The 16947-nt window shown below is 40.3% G+C and overlaps 1 protein-coding gene across 18 annotated transcripts in view; it reads left to right on the top strand.

The window, feature by feature from the left end:
- The window catches only part of ESRRG (estrogen related receptor gamma), a 372225-nt gene extending 360214 nt beyond the window's left edge, over positions 1 to 12011 (top strand). For all 18 annotated transcript variants that reach the window (XM_059841044.1, XM_059841041.1, XM_059841045.1 and 15 more), the window contains one exon: positions 8284 to 12011. In XM_059841044.1, the coding sequence (XP_059697027.1) occupies positions 8284 to 8528 (245 nt within the window). In that variant the 3' untranslated portion in view covers positions 8529 to 12011. The remainder of the gene's footprint in view (positions 1 to 8283) is intronic.
- Positions 12012 to 16947: the final 4936 nt, after the last annotated feature.

Raw genomic sequence — 16947 nt, forward strand, 5'->3', positions numbered from 1 at the left:
AAGAAATTGTAGATTGTCTTCATATCGATTGTATTTTGTTTGAATAAATACCACAAGCTTTTTTCTGGCCAAAAAATCTCAGTAGCATGAGCATTGAAACACACACTTTTCTTTAGGTCTACAGAGCCCATTTGTGCAGAGCTGGATGTGAGATAATCCTGCCATTTGGTCCCTAAAAGGTGGGGAGGAGTAGCAGTTTTTCAGGGAGATTCTCTGACAGCCACTATCAAATATTCCCCATGCAGGGCTGGCAATGCCACACCAACTTCCATAAATTTCCAGAAATGCAAGATGTGGCTACGCTACCTTTGTCGCCCATTCCAAACTGAGTGCATATAGACTCTGAGAAGTTTAAGTACACATATAGGAGCACAACACTGAAATGTGTAGACTTTTCAGTCATGCATATGTTAAGTCTGTACAGGCATGATTTCAACACTTACATTTAATATGTAAATATGGAATTTATCAGGTTAGATTTAAGCATCTGCATTGATTTGATAGTAATTAACACAGCCTTTACACTTCAGAGAAGTCACTCTTTCCTTGGCATTGTCCTTGTCCTGTCGGTATCACGAGTTCCTCCCTTCCTTCCCTGCCCTCTGTACACAAAAGCCAGGAGGTACCTGGAAGCTGCAGGACGCGGCTGCCCCGCGTTCTGCCTCGCACCGCCCAGACGAGGCGAGCTGGCACCAATGAGCACTTTGTTTACCCACGCAGAAAATCAACTTTGAATGGTTTCCAAAACATGCATGTACCAATTACTTCCTCATGTGTAAGGGAAGGTGAAATGTTTACAAAATATGCTCGAAGTGAACACAAGTGCAGGCGCGTGCATGGAACGCTCCAGCACGGAAAAGAGGAGCTGCTCATCCCTTCTGTGCTAGGACGTGTTCCCGTGTATTGGTTGGGGTAACACTAAGCAGGGAGTCGCAGGTGAGCAGTTTTTTGAAATTGCTTAATCAGTAAGGACTAAATTGGGCCTCCAGGCCAAATGTTGCAGATGAGTTTAGGAGTCACAACTGAGACCAGAGTTAGAAGAGAAGCTCAGTTCCCATCTAAGACCTAAGGTAGGGAACTGGAGTGTCAAAATACATCAGCACATTTGAAAATCTGATCTCTGTGCATCTGCTTAATAGGCTGCTGGCATCATGAAAAACCTGACCCAAATGTGGATGCTAGGCACTTAGAGGTACAGCCTTATGCACTGTTGAAAATTCAATCTCAGATGTTAATACTGGCTGTGTAGCATGTACCACAAGAAGGAGAAGAGGACTTCTGCTCACCCTTACATTTCTGGTCTTTGATATTAACTCTCATTTAAAAAAAAAAAAAAAAAAAAAGAAGAAGAAAAAAATCAGCCTTTCAGTACAGAAGGCATGTGAACCAAAAAGTAGCTTGTGCATTTTAGCATAATGAAGTGCGGATCAATATATTGGTGCCAGTAAAGTTACACTATCATCTCATCCTGTTACAAAATTAGGAAGTTCTTATAAGTTTTTTAGCTTTCCAGACACAGTATACTCAGAGCACTAGGTTATCACCATTATATGATATTATCATAATAGAAATTAATTTGTAGAGCCCAGTAAATCACTTACTCCACACAACATCATCTTTATTCCCAGTGCATGTCACAACACGCCGTATTTCATTTCTAATGTTTTTCATTTTGTTTTGTATAGTCATCTTGTTAGTGTTTGAATTCATGATTAAGACATGTCTATTTTGACTGGACATAGATATAGATGTATATATACACAGACACACATAGCAGTGTGTTAAGGGTGTGTCACCAGTCTTTATTTTGACAAATATAAATAGCAAGGTCTTATCTCGTTTATGTAATTTTGTATAGAGACTAGTACACCATAGAAACAAATTTTTAGAAAAAGAAGTCACCACCATAGTCAGAGTTTTCATGTTGCTTGCAAGCAGTTTATTCGTCATACTCCATTTTCATGTTATCAAATAGATGATGCCCACAATTCTTAGGGAAAATAAATAACTCTGTTACCAGAGTTGCTTAATGTTGGCATTAGGAAATGGCAGCTGAGTTGATCAGTGGCTAATTAATGTTTAATCAGTGGTTAATCATATTTTTTTTTCTTTTTTTCTGGAAGCTACTCATAGTAACTGAGTAACTTGAACCTATTCCTCACTTAGTTAGGGAATAAGCAGATTGTATTTACATGTTAGCATGAGAGTCACAAAAGGCAAGAAACAAGGCCAGACTTAGTTGCCCTCAATGCTAATTGTGGTAATTTCTTATAGTCAATTAAAAATACTTGGAAGTCTTCATTCAACATTTTCTTTTAGTTGGTATCTCACCCCCAGCTCTATCATTTGAGTTTCCTTTTTTACAGGCTTTTATTAGGCTTATAGTGTAGGGTCTTGAGCCAGTTCATAGTGTGCTGTTTGTTCTGCTTTGCAGCAGATATTCCTGTGTTTATTGCCCTCACTACCTCTCCTAGTGGAAAGTAAGCCATTTCAGGAATAAAAGAGAAAATGCTGGTTTACTATTTTTTAACTTCCTTGTGCCAGTGGTTTTAGTTCACTGCTAATCCAGTTAGCCCCTGAAAAAAAGTCCCCATTCTATGAAGTAATTTCTTTTCTTACTATGCCTTCATTTCCTACTGTGTTTTAAAAACTGTTTTGAGGCTTCAGTTTTTATCTCTTCTGAAAAGTAGGCCAAACCAGGGCAATCCAGACTAAGGCCTCAGTCACTAAAATCAATCACACAAGCCTTTGTTTTCAGTTTTCACTGCCTGTAATTCCTATGGACAGGGAATCCTTAATTTATTCTTCTTTCATTTTCAGCATCTATTCCGATTGAGGTGTCCATTTCCAATAGAATATTCCCGAAGTCAGACCATTTTTGCCATATTCTTTTGTTAGGGAATATACTCTGTTTGCCTCTGTGCTTGTCTCTTAGCCTAACCATGCAGATCCCAGCAAACAGTTCTGCTCAGGAAAAACAGGCAGGTCAAAATGAAGTACATTTGTTTACCCAACACAGGGATGACCAAAGTGTCTGGGGTAATTTCAGCTCTGGATGGAAAAAGGACAGGAACTCTTGCTGGATGAGGGAACCAAGAACCTGGTTTGATTTGTGATTGGCCATTTCCATGGGTTGCTTCTGTCTTAAGCAGTATGCTTTTCAAAATGTCACTGCGTTGTGTTTCTCACAAAAAGATGCAGAAACACAATGTGGGCAATCACTTTGTGTCTTTGTGCAAATCTGGCACTTGTTTCAGGGGGAGAGGAAGGGATTCTGTAGTTCTGAGAACAATTCACCCATTTATAAATACTGCAGTGGGTTTTGTGGGGTTTTTGGATTAGCAGTACAATCTAGATAAAAAAATCTCTTTTATTTGAGACATAACCCAGATTAGGATTTTTTTCATCCTTACATAAAGCAAAATCATTCTGCTTTTTGTTCTTAATCCTGATCCTATTCAGTTCTTCCAGGATCCTACAGCTTTCTAAAGGATTTCTCCTGACTGAGTTTGTGAACCCCTCACCTGTATGGAGTCAGAAACATCACAGCAGTTGCTGTATTTCAAGTACTTACTGGCATCTACCTCTTCAGTGTGGTTTACCAGCATCTTAATGTGTGTATTCAGTGCTGCATGCTCCCTGCTGCTTGATTCAGTGTCCTATTTTCTTTTTGCTGTCTGAATTTTCTGACATGAAGAAACACTTCACATAAGACCTCTGGTTTTCTTCTACTGCTGAGTGATGTTATATACAAAATATATAGCTACCAGCCTTTAACTTTCCTCAGAGCAGGGTTTTGAGAGGTTTCCTTGCCCTTAGGTCAGGTGCTTTCCAATTTTTAGCAGTTGTCGCCCTTTGTGATGTGTTCTAATTGATTCCTGGGTGGCTGGATGTTTGTTTGCTGCATTTTAGATGAAGCTTGAATTTTAAATGAGGTAGATTGTAATCTGAGTTTCTGTCTGTACTTTAAGGTGTTTTTCTTGAATGAGAACTCAAGTTTTCTCCTATTTCTGTGCAAGGATCTGATCAATCAACTGACCAGAAGAGGTGCAATTCTATTTTCCCAAATTGTAATGGTGAAAGAAAGAATTTGCAAGGATAGAATGAGATTCTCCAAGCAGAGCTCAATGAGTCCATGTCCTCAGTTGTTGATCTCACTCTCTCCCATGGGAGCTTTGATCAGGAACAACTTCTTCCTGCCAGGGAAATCCCATGTACTCAGCAGTTGAATCCACAAGTCTTGTGTTTGTCTGTCTTCAGTTTCACCAGCCTGGGATCATGTGTTTTGCAGGGCATTTACCATCAAATTCTGCTGTCTTTCAAATGACACTTTGAAATTACCCTGTTTAATTTCGTTATTTATACAGGCACTGGTTTTTAAGTGTGTTACATCTGGCTACAGGTTTCCTCTGGATATTACCTGCATGGGATGTAATTGTAAATTATTCAGACTGGCTGCAAAGCCAATTAAAAAAACCCCAAACCAACCCATAAAGAAAAAGGTTTTTCATGGTATAGGAAGAGCATTCAAACTCACTTATAATTCAATTTCATATTTTCTTTGGAATTCTTTCTTTATTTCTAGACTGTCACACAAATTGTCTGTGTTTCCTTAAATTGTAGTGGTTCTTGATGACATCGCTGAGGATTGGGTTTATCCCAATACAGGAGCAATTTTTAGCAGTGAGTTTGCCTGCTCTGAATTCACTTCTACATCTGCCAGTCTGTAGTTACTGAAAAGATTTCTCTCTTTTATTTTTCCTCCTCTTTTCCCCTTGGCTAGTTCAGCATTTTCAACCATTTTCCTCATTTTCAAAGGCTTACACCTGAGGGATTAAGATCTACATTCGTTTAATACCGGGAATAAAGTGGAAGTTCCAGACTGCAAGGCTAAAACTTGAAGAAAGATTTTTGTAGAGATTAATATTTTCCTGAGCAATCTGCAAGCTGAATCATGGTCTAATTAAATAGCACAGATTTATTGAGTTTGCATTTAAACATTGGCAGACCCTACAGTGAGTACAGCTGAAATGAGTTTGAATCTTTTCTGTAAATGGGGAGTTAAATTATCATAGTAATTTGATTACATAATTTTTAAATCTTTCAAGCTAAATCACCATGTTAAAAGAACAGTTTGAAGTCTTAATCACCACTGGAAGTGCCCCTCTCTGTGCTGTTTTTTCTTACCCCATTCCTTGTGACCAAATCTGTTCCCCAGGGCACAGCTTCCTGAACTGCTCCATGAACCACCATTTGGGGGAGGCAAGCTGGCTGGGCACTTTCTTTCCAGCTATTAAATTTATTTCAAAGACAGCAACAAATACATTACATGCTTTATTGCTATTACTTCTCCATGTAAATAATTGCCCTGTTTACCAGAGGGATGGTACACAATCACCCCTGCAAGGAGGAGGTGAGAGCCCTTGTGTTTGGATGTTTTCCACACAGTGGAAGAGTTTTAAAGCATGAAAGGTAGTAGCTGTGTCAGAGGGCAGGTTTTGATTCCTTTCTGGGAGGTGTTCTCTTATTTTCCCTCCTCACTCACTTTCATTATAAGGAATATGTACAGTGTAGATATTCCTAACGCTGCAGGCCAAATTGCCCTCCAAACTGTGGAGTTAAACATCTTAGGCAAGTTTCACCTCTGTGTTAAAAATACATTTAGTCTGGACTCCCATCTATTTGCAAATTTACAATCACTGTTACAAATACTGATTCTGGGCAAAACCAGACCAGTTTTGTAAAGGGTTAAAAATGAAACCTTTATAGTCACATTTTTAAGAAAGACCTGTCTCTTTATGCAACATGGTGTAAAAAAACCTAAAAATGTAATGAGAACAGTCAGTCTTTGACTCATCAAGGATTTGTTGTAGATAAAATGGTCCTATTTGGCTCCCCAGCAAATCTGGCCTTGGTACTGTGGATCTGGGGAGAGTAGGAAAAGGTGTATTTTCTGCACAAACAACACATGGTTTATGGAAAAATTATTTGGAGTAGCAGATCGTGTGTTCTGTAGCACAGCAGTGAATATCCATGGACTTGGTAAAGAGTTAGGGAGTAGAGACAACAGTGTTTCGGAGATTGCATTCCACATTAAGCCTGGTGGCTGGACCCTATGCTTAAGACATCAGTCACGTCTGTATGTGTGTGTTAGCATGTCTGTATCGATTACATCTATTTGTAGGACACAGAATTCAGGGCTTTTCTCTTACTGACATAGAATTACTGAATAGAATTACCATATTAGAAAGCTATCAAAAATGTATGGATTCAGGGAATGGTCTCACATTAATTAGAACTAAATTTTGCTAGAAGTAATATTTGCCTGTCATCTTTTTCAAAATGTTGTAGCCTTTTTTTATCCCTAAGAGAGAAATTTCTGTGTCTGTGCTTTCAGCACAGTGCACCTTGATGTGCAGCATCACATCCCAGCAGCGTTTGTTATAGCTGCGTGCTTCTTAGAGCATGTATTCACTAAGACTCAGAATTATTAAACATGTAAAATTCCCATAGGACTCCATTATGTGTAATTAACAGATAAACTGTCATCAGAATCAATAAAACGTGCTAAATGATCCAAACTTGTATATAATTAAGTGTCTGTTTTAGAGCGGGAGCTGTAACTTTATTTTTTTTTTTCCTTTTCAATTTGCACATTTGTTGTGACAATAAGAGCTGGAACATTTTTGTTAACCTGTTACTTACTGGTTTGTGTTTCAGTTTACATGTTTGTATTTGAAAGGAGACAGGTATTTACTATCTGGCCTAATTATCTGAGGAAACAGTTGCATGTCAGCTTCTAGGAAATGAATCTTAGATGCATCTTAATTCTGTGAATGTAATTCAGATATTTGAAGCACGTGCAAAAGTTGATGTTTAATCATCAACAGGGGAAAACATGAGGCTCTGTCAAATACTGATCCCGAGCATCAGACTGCTGGTTACAGGTCATGGAAACAATAATGGAAGGGGGTTCTTCACCATCCAGCTCCTCAGTTGTTATTCTGTCTGTGAACAGGAGCTTCATTCCAAACCCAAAATTTGGGATGCAAAGCAGTGTTACACTAAGTAGAGTTTTCAAGGACTTTAATTGTGCCACATCCCAGTTTCACCCTGAGCAAAGCTTGCACAGTGTGGCCTGTCCCTGGGGCTTGTACCCCCTTGCAGCAGTTGTATTTTTATGTGGTGCTTTATTGGCTCTGTAAGTCTGTTGACCATCCCAATTTTGGTAGCTGATAGAGGCTGTTTGGTGGCCTCTTTCACCTATGACTGTTTTGCCTTACTTGCATTCACCTCACTTTGGACCACATCAGGGTTTCTTTGGCATTTAAGACTACATAAAAGTCAGAGAATTAGGGCTGCTCATCCAAAGTAATCTCAGCATGGTCCAGTAGCTGCGTGTTCTCAGGGACATCTTCACTTTCTGTATCTATCCAGTTGAGGGGTTTACAGTTATTTCAGTTAGATATTTTCTCTTTATTTCACACTTCCATTGCTTTAATCTTTTCAGGTCATGTAGCAGTTTAGTTTAGTTCCTGGTGTGTGTTGCGTCTGGGCCTGTCACTCAATACTCACACCACCAAGGCATCTCACCTGCAAAGGTGCAGGGCAAGGTGTTTGCTTTGAGGCTTTTATAAAAAATGCAAAACCCCAACACTAACAAGATAAACCTCTGTCTGTGGGGGTGGGAGGGAAGGATTACACCTTGTAGGAGATGTTAGCTTCACCAAACAAAAGCTGTTCAGGAACATGATAAGTGTTGCCTGTATGTCTGAGTATGCCTGAGGGAGAAAAAATTTGCTAAACCTATCAGGAAATCCCTTCAGAGCAGTATTTCCCTTGTTTTGGTGCAGTGGTCCTAATCCCACAGTCAGGATTTCTCAGTACTGGTGACGTCCATGGTGTCCAAGTGGGCAGCCTGACACAGAATTTTGCTGAGCTTTTCCACTGTAGGGCATCCTTGCTTTATCCTTGCTTCCACTCCTTCAGCCTCATGGCACTGTCATTCCTTCAAAGCAGTAATCCTACAGCTGGTTTGGGGAGCACCGAGGGTGACTGTTTCACTTGTTTGAGGAGGATGAGGAGAAGAATTACTTACCAAAAGTTAATTGTACGTTTGTAGTTCCTCAGCATTTCAATACACTTTCCTAGAGGTCAGTACAGAAATTAATGGGTAATTATCTTCCCTCTTTGTGAAAGAGGATGGGCAGAACCAGTGAAAGTGTCGTTATCAAACTCCTGGCACACCAGACTGAAACCTCCTGTTGCTCCTTTGTTTTGCAGACTCAATGCACATAGAGGATGTTGAGGCAGTGCAGAAACTTCAGGACGTCTTACATGAGGCTCTGCAGGATTACGAGGCCGGGCAGCACATGGAAGATCCTCGGCGTGCAGGCAAGATGTTGATGACTCTCCCGCTTCTGAGGCAAACCTCCACCAAGGCTGTGCAGCATTTCTACAACATCAAACTGGAAGGCAAAGTCCCCATGCACAAACTTTTTTTGGAAATGCTGGAGGCCAAGGTCTGACTAAAGCATCATGGGCTTCCCCATCATGCACGTTTTAAAAAAAAAAAAAGAAAAAAAAAAGGGAAAATAAACAGGATAATAATGGCAAAGAAACTTAGTGTTTAATTAAGGAAAAAATGACTAAATGACTGCACTGATATTTAGCAGCAAGACTGTGAAGCAGCTTTCAACTTTTTCTTCTGTGTCTTTCTGATGCAGTTTTTTCTTTCCTTTTCCTTTTCTCCCTTTTCCTTTCTGTTCTTTCCTTTCCTTTTTTCCTTTTCCTCTTTTTTTTTTCCTTTGCTGCTGAACTTTTTAAAAGAGGTCTCTAATTGAAGAGAGATGGAAGCCAGGCCTGCCAAAGGATGGAAATCCATAATATGGATGCCAGTGAACTTATTATGAACCATAATGTCCCCAATGACAAAGGAATCAAAGAGAGAAGCACCGTACCTAGCAGTACAGTACAACACGATGAACTGACTGAATGCAGTATTAGATTTCATAGGAGCAGTCTCTAATTAGACGACTAAAGCGACGATGCATCGGCTGCTTCTTACCATTGCATTTTCCATCTAGATCAGTTACAGCCATTTGATTCCTTAATTGTTTTTTCAAGTCTTCCAGATATTTCTTAGGTTAGCTACGATGTAACTTTTTCAGGGAATAGTTTAAGCTTTATTCATTCATGCAATACTAAAGAGAAAGAAATACTGCATTTTTGTGCTGGCTTGAACAATGATGAACAATAATGAAGGACAAATGAATCCTGAAGGAAGATTTTTTTAAATGTTTTGTTTCTTCTTACTAATGGAGATTTTTTTGTACCAGCTTTACCAGTTTTCAGCCATTTATTAATGTGGGAATTTATCTTACTAAAGCAATAGTCGAAGGGAAGGTGCATATTATCACGGATGCAATTTATGTTGTGTGCCAGTCTGGTCCAAAACATCCAGTTTCTTAACATGAGCTCCAGTTTATAACTAAATGTTCACTGACTCAAAGGATTAGATTACACCTGCAGTATATCCGAGTAGTCTACCATACAAATCCTCCATGTCTAATACCAATCCGTAAGAGTGTTAGGAGACAGCGACTGCGCAGGGGTGCGGCCGCCGCCGCCTGATTTCTAACTGCTTCAGTAGCAAATGAACGAGATACTACTGCCTGTTTGCAAAATTGTAACCTGACACGAAGGAAAACCCTATGAACCAATAGTAGCTTAGAGGCGATGAGGCGAGTGCCGCCGTTTGCAAAATTAAGAAATCGGAGTAGTAGACTTCTGACCAAATTGAAGAATTTAACACTTCTATACCTTATTTATTGATTTAGATTTTCGTTTGTAAATGGCGATCCTTAACAAGTAGCTAAACCAGTATATGTGCTTTTCAACCAGTATTGTCACAGCATGAAAGTCAGTCAGTTTCAAGACTGTTACGAGGTGTAATCTAATGTATAAACCGATTAGATGCCCCCAGAAAACTACAGTCGCTGAATAACCAATAAACAATAACCTCCATCAAATGCTATACCAATGTACCAGTGTTAGTAGCTGCTCCCTGTACTATGTGAACATCCTTATTCTATGTACACAGATGTAATTAAAATTGTAATCCTAACAAACAAAAGAAATGTAGTTCAGCTTTTCAATGTTTCATGTTTGCTGTGCTTTTCTGAATTTTTATGTTGCATTCAAAGACTGTTGTCTTGTTCTTCTTGTGGTGTTTGGATTCTTGTGGTGTGTGCTTATAGACACAGGGTAGAATTAGAGACAATATTGGATGTACAATTCCTCAGGAGATTACAGTAGTATATTCTATTCCTTACCGGTAATAAAGTTCTTCCTAGTAATAATTAAGAGATCGAAACTCCAAACAAATACTCGTTATGAACAGATACACACTGAAATCATAATATTTTCAAAACAAGGGATAATTTCTGTAACAGTTTATTATAGAATACCAATGTATAGCTTAGAAATAAAACTTTGAATATTTCAAGATTATAGATAAGTCTAATTTTTAAATGCTGTAAATATAGCTTTTATTCAATCATCTCTCAGATGTTGTTATTAACTCGCTCTGTGTTGTTGCAAAACTTTTTTGGTGCGGACAAGTTTCCAAAACTATTGCTACGTTGTGTGCTTTAAACAAAATAACAATGGGCCGATGCTCTCTCGGCCCTCATGCTAGGAAAAAGAAAAAAAAAACTGTGTATCTATCATTAGCTATATGGGACTATATTGTAGATTGTGTTTTCTCAGTAGAGAAGTGACTGTAGTGTGATTCTAGGTAAATCATCATTAGCAATTCATTCAGATGGTCAATAACTTGAAATTTATAGCTGTGATAGGAGTTCAGAAATTGGCACATCCCTTTTGAAAAATGTCAAAAAAAAAATAATACAACTCCTGGGAAAAAGGTGCTGATTCTATAAGATTATTTATATATGTAAGAGTGCAAAAAAAAAAAGTTTATTTTCCAGAAAGTTTGTGCAGGGTTTAAGTTGCTACTGTTCAAGTACACTATATATATATAAATATATAATATAAATATTGTTTTTGCTGTATCACATTAAAGAACTTGGGCTTCAGGGTCAAAAGCCAATCAACTAGAAGTATACAAAAAACACACAAAAAATGGAGATGTGTTAAAGGCACACGGTGCAAACTTTAGTTTTCATTTTCCGTAATTTTTTGGAGCTGCAAAAGAACAAGTATCTCAAGACTGTAAAACCATTACCTGAAACTTAGCTAAAAAAACTGCACGGGCTTTATAATATTGTTCATCTTAAACCTTGCTGGAGAAGAGTTCTTTCAAGACCACTTACTTAATGTGAAGTGTTGGGAAAATTTCAAAGGGTGTATGTTTTAGCCTAACAATTTAATTTCTATTTTTGCTTCATTTTTTAATTTTTTCTTATTTAAAGCAATATGATTGTGTAACTCCCAGAAGTTACACATTTGTTTCAATCAGATCAGATTGTTGTATTTATTCCACTATTTTGCATTTAAATGATAACATAAAAAGATATAAAAAATTAAAACTGCTATTTTTCTTATAGAAGAGAAAATGGGTGTTGGTGATTGTATTTTAATTATTTAAGCGTCTCTGTTTACCTGCCTAGGAAAACATTTTAAGGCAGTCTTATCGTGCAAAGATCGCAAAAGGACAAAAAAAATTAAACTGCTTATAATAATCCAGGAGTTGCATAATAGCCAGTAGTTAAAACTGAAACAAAACAACAAATGAAAACAAACATGTCTATAGCTGTAGATGGGCTTCACATCTGTATAGCAATCAACTGTATATTTTTGTGATGTGTATCATACCGTGTGCTCCAACCAATGTCCATTTGTGTAAATGTATTTATTTTATATTGTATATATTGTTAAATGCAAAAAGGAGATATGATTCTGTAACTCCAATCAGTTCAGATGTGTAACTCAAATTATTATGCCTTTCAGGATGATGGTAGAGCAATATTAAACAAGCTTCCACTTTTGATTGCTTTTATTTTATTTTTTGTGTTGTGGGGTTTTTTTGGTTTTGTTTTCTTTTTTGGAGGAGGAAAACAGAACAATTAGTGTTGCCTTTTGTTACTTCCATTCAAAGCGGAGCCAGCATTTGCATTTCTCCCTTAAAGTACGATACGAGTGTAAATAAATGCTATATAAAGCCTTGTCAGAATGGATTCCACTGTGGTACAAGACATTTTGCAGACTCTTAAATATGCAAAATGTCTCATAGCACATTAGAATTCAGGTTGGCAGGCCTTTATATAGTACTTATTTAATCTTAAAGCATCTACGCATCAACCTGCATTACTCAAAACCATTGCCTCTCTGTCAATGTCTTAAAACTTTCCCACTATTTTAAGATCACATTAATATCATATAGAAGTAGTTTTTTGCCTTCTCCATCAAGAACTGAGTCTGTCATTGATTTCCTACTGCAGGAGACTCCTTTAATGTGTTCTGAGTAAAAATAAAAAATAAATTAAGAAAAAAACCCTGTATTATTTGGTCCAGTGTTGCTGAATGGAAGTAAACAGCCCCCAGAGCAGTGCTACAGGCTGGTGTGGATGAAGGTCCCCGAAAGCTGTCAGGATCCAGGCGGGTTAAACAGCGCGGGGGCAGAGTGGCCACAGATGGGCCCCATCGCTGTCAGGGGCTGCAGCCCCCCTCGCTCAGGCTCTGCCCCTCTGTCCTGCAGACCCTTCTGGAGCCATCACAGAAGTGCTAATGTGTGCTTTTCTTGCTTTTTAGCCTATCTTGATAGTGTTTTGTCGTGTTCACCAGCGTGTTTCTCACCTTCGCTCCCGGCCGTCCTCGGGAGGCTCTGGTTGATGGCACCGGGGCTGCTCGGGGACAGGAGCTGTGTCAGCCCCGGCACCGGGGCAGCACCAAGGGCTCTTGGTGCTTCACAGCCTGCAAGTGCCAGCACAGCGAGAGGCACCCCTGCCCTGCTGCCTGTGCTGTCTGTGCTTTGTCTATCTCGGGAAATAGGGGGACTTTTTGTGAGTGAAGGAGCAGCAGGGCAATAGGAAGATGAATTCTGTGTGGACTCTGCAGAGATGATCAGAATTGGGTTTTAGCGTTGACACTGCTGTGTACACAGGCATACATCCATATACACACACAGTGTGCTTGGACAGAGCTGGCTTTCCCCATTTTCTAGTGTTTTCCCCCCTTTTTATTAGTTTCCTGATTTTTAATTATTGCAAAGTTCCTCTTCAAAAGAAAACCTAGTGCTGCATCTTAAAAAGTGAAAAAAGCAGTGTTACAAATTTTCACATACAACAGGAAAATAATTTGTAAGTGTCACTCCTAGACTTCCTCAACATGTGTTTGACTCTAATCGTTGACTGAAGTTTTCAGTTAAAAAATCATGCTTTCTGTACCATTTTTCACAAGAGGATCATGAAACACCATACAAGAGAAACTGAGCATCACAGAAGAAAAAATACAATTCTCAGGTGAAGCCTCTTCTAGGGCTCTGTCTCTGCAGAGTTTTTCTGGTTTGCCTTTTCTTTCTTCTGCCTGTGCTCTCTCCGCTGTAAAGCCAGGACGGGCACAGAAATCCATTGGAAATATTTCAGTAGGAATCTGTGGGGAATTTGGCTAAGAGCACAAACCTTTCTGAACTACAGAAATAGCTACCTAGTCTTTAAAGAAAATTTAAAAAGGGCTTGGGTACTGGCATTCATAGCTCAGACAACACACCCTGCTGTAGCTCTCAACTGCTGCAGCCCCAGCTAGTGGCTACCACAACACAACTTAGCTAAAATAAGATGGCAAATCAAGTGTCTTCCCAGAGGGGTATGGCTCAGTGAAATCAGGTTTTGACTGATGTGCTTTAAATCATCCTTCCCTGCCCCTACTCCACCTGCCCCCCAGGTAAAAGAAGCCAGCCCAGTCCAAGAGTGGGGTTTTGCCTCTGGAGGTGTTTGTTTGACGGCTCCTCTAGCCCTCACTGGCACCCATGCCCTCAGCCAGAGCCATCGGTGTTGATCTGAAAGGAAAACACCACTTCCTGAGCTGGCCACCTACGTGGCGTGGGGTTTGTGAGGGGCTATGAATTTTCTCTGGAGCTTTGCAGTCGAGTAATGGCCTAACTTGATGTCATTTGGGTTCTTTGTTTGGTTGGAGGGGATTTTTTGACCTTGTGAGTTCACAGAGTGAGAAGGTCTGGCAAATGCCAACTAAAAGTGTCCTTGTGTGGTCCCTGCAGCTGATCCTTTTTCAGGGAATGGCAGGAAAGCCCTGTGCCAGTCAGTGCTATTGCCTGTGCAGTTATGTGTGTTTCTTAACAATGCCAGTGCTAAAAGACTAAATACGGATAAAAAACCAGACCACTAAAACCAAAAGGAAGATTATAAAGGAGAACAGACATGGGAATACTGTCCTTAGACAAGCCCTCATGTTGTACATTTATAAGTGACCTCTTGCAGCATTGCCCAGTCATACCATAGTGGGAAAAAGCCCTACCCTAAGCACGAAAACACCTGAGATTTTTTTTGTGTACAGGCTTCTGCAGGAGAAAATGCCTCTTTTAAAAATTTTTAACATTAGCTGTCCTGGATCTTGCACCAAACTCAAGGACGGGGCAGCTTCCATCTGTTTTCTACATTTACTTCTATGGCCTTTGTTAGTTCTCCTTAACAGCTTTCTTCCCTCGCACCTTTCCTTTCCTTTGCATTTCATCTCTCTTGTGTAATGTAGGTCTCTGATTTCACATGGCACTTTGCTAATTACTCTATCCCTTGTTATCCAGCCGTAGCTGCCTCACAAGGCAGAGTGTGTTTTCTCTTGAAATGCAAAGCTAATTCGAGGCGTCCATACGTTGCCTTTAACATACAGATCACAAACTTCCTCCTTTTGGTTGCTATTAGAGAAGGGGAAAAAAAGCCTCAAGTAACTGTGGAAAAGAATATGGATGAATTTATTTGCTTTTGCCATTTTTTTCCCAAAGTGTTTGTGCTGCCACATCCCGGCCAAGCTAATGGTTAGTGTTTCGTTAAGATTAAGGGTCGCTGACTCCTGGTGTTTGCATTCCCAAGCTGGCTCCTTACAATCTCCGTTAATATAAAGGAGCAAGTGGCGGTAGATTGATTACACGCAGGCTCTTATTATTAAGCAGAACAGAAAAGAAAGGAATTTCAAAATATAATCCTCCGCTCCCAGGAGTATTTGTCTTGTTCTCCATGAAGTTAAAGGTCTGAAATAATGTGCCCATCAGGAGCTCAATGTTGCATGTCCATGCCAGTTGGTCCAAGGGCTTGTTATGATGGTAATGACCTGCTGAAACGTGAGCTTTGATGGCAACAATACAATTGCTACCAGCTCACCCGCTGGGAGAAATATTTTATTATTGTCAAATGCCCTCCGCAGAGATTTGTTTTGCCTGTTCCTGTTTAAATTAAATTCAGAGCAGAACTGCATTATTATTTCTCTAGAGTATATTTGAAATAAACAACTAGTTTCCAAATTTAGGATTCCTGGTTAGTTTAAATTTTCTTTTTAGCAGAAAAATTACAATAGGTGACAACATAGCTGCAGGAATATTATTATGGCAGACATATGAGAGATTTACACACTGAGAGCATGGCCTAAAAGCGCAAGAACTCCCTTCTACTTTACAAATTCCAGCCAAATTAATAATTAACTGTGCCATAAATTCTGCAGCCTTCAAGAATGATGTCAGTGCTCTTCTGTGTCACACTAGAGGAATTTTGTCATAAGACTAAGTGGTGTTCTTTATGAAGAGTGTTACTTATATGTAGAAAGTGGCCCAGGAAAACAGCCCTTGCCACTCCATATTACGGCAGCTCGGTGAACAAGTGACAGCAGGACTTCAGAGTCATTTACTGCTGCTTTCTCTAGGCAAAACTATCTCCTTACGCCTGTGTGAAACAGAGCAAATTTTGTTCCACATTAAATGGGCCAGATTATCTCTTCCACAAGCTAAAGAGACAACACTAAATCCCAGCTCATGTAATTTCCTTCAAAATTGTTCTGCTCGGGCTGGGTGTTCCCAGGAGCACCACCAGCAGAATTATCCGGCAATTCAGCTGTACTTAAATTGGCAGATGTTGGAGATTTAAGACAGTCCTGGAGCCTTAGCACAAATCCTCCACTTCTGTGCTGCCTCGTGGCCTCCCCTCCCTCTCCAGCCCATGCCACAGTGGCTGCCCGCTGCCAGCACTGATCCCATGGACTGCCAAGCTGCCAGGCTGTGCCATCCCTGCATTGTCCAATCCAGCACCCAGGGACAGGAGGGCAGCAGGAGATGTGCTGTGGGTTTGCATCTCTGCCTGCTTGCAAACGGGCTCTAACCCTGTGTTTGGCATTCCAGGGAACCAGTTGTGCACCTGTAGTTTGCCTTTTCCCTGTCACCCAAGTGCTCATGCTGGTGAAAAGCTGCTCCATCTAAAGGCTGGGGGCTTTTTGTGCCCTGCTTTGCTGACAGAAGCATTTCCCAGAGAGGCACTTTAGCAGTGCAGCGCAGGCGTCTGAGCAAGAGCAGGGGGACAGCAGTGAGACAGGCAATGGTGGGAGGGCAGGTTATCTGCCCCACCTCAGGACATGGGTTAGAGGAGCTGCCACACTCCTGCAGAGGGAGGAGAGGGCTGCTGGGTACACCTCCCCTGCAGCAATGCCCCATCTCCTGCCCTTCCCAGCTCCCTAACAAGCTGCCAGCCACCCACCCCAGCTGTGGGCTGACTGGCACAGAGCAGGGGCTGCTGAAGCCAGACCCACAAGCTGACGTGGCTGAAGATAGATGTCTTTTGCAAACTTTGCCTGTCTGGGAGTGTGGGGAACCTGCTGCAGCAGCCCCTCAAAAGGCTTTTTAGAGACAGAGTTAGAGGGTAAACAGCAAGTGAAGGGGGTTAAAAGAAAAAATATTTTTAAATCACAAGTGCCTTATGAATCGCACTC

Source organism: Haemorhous mexicanus, chromosome 3 (assembly GCF_027477595.1).
Source record: "Haemorhous mexicanus isolate bHaeMex1 chromosome 3, bHaeMex1.pri, whole genome shotgun sequence".
Taxonomy (NCBI): domain Eukaryota; kingdom Metazoa; phylum Chordata; class Aves; order Passeriformes; family Fringillidae; genus Haemorhous; species Haemorhous mexicanus.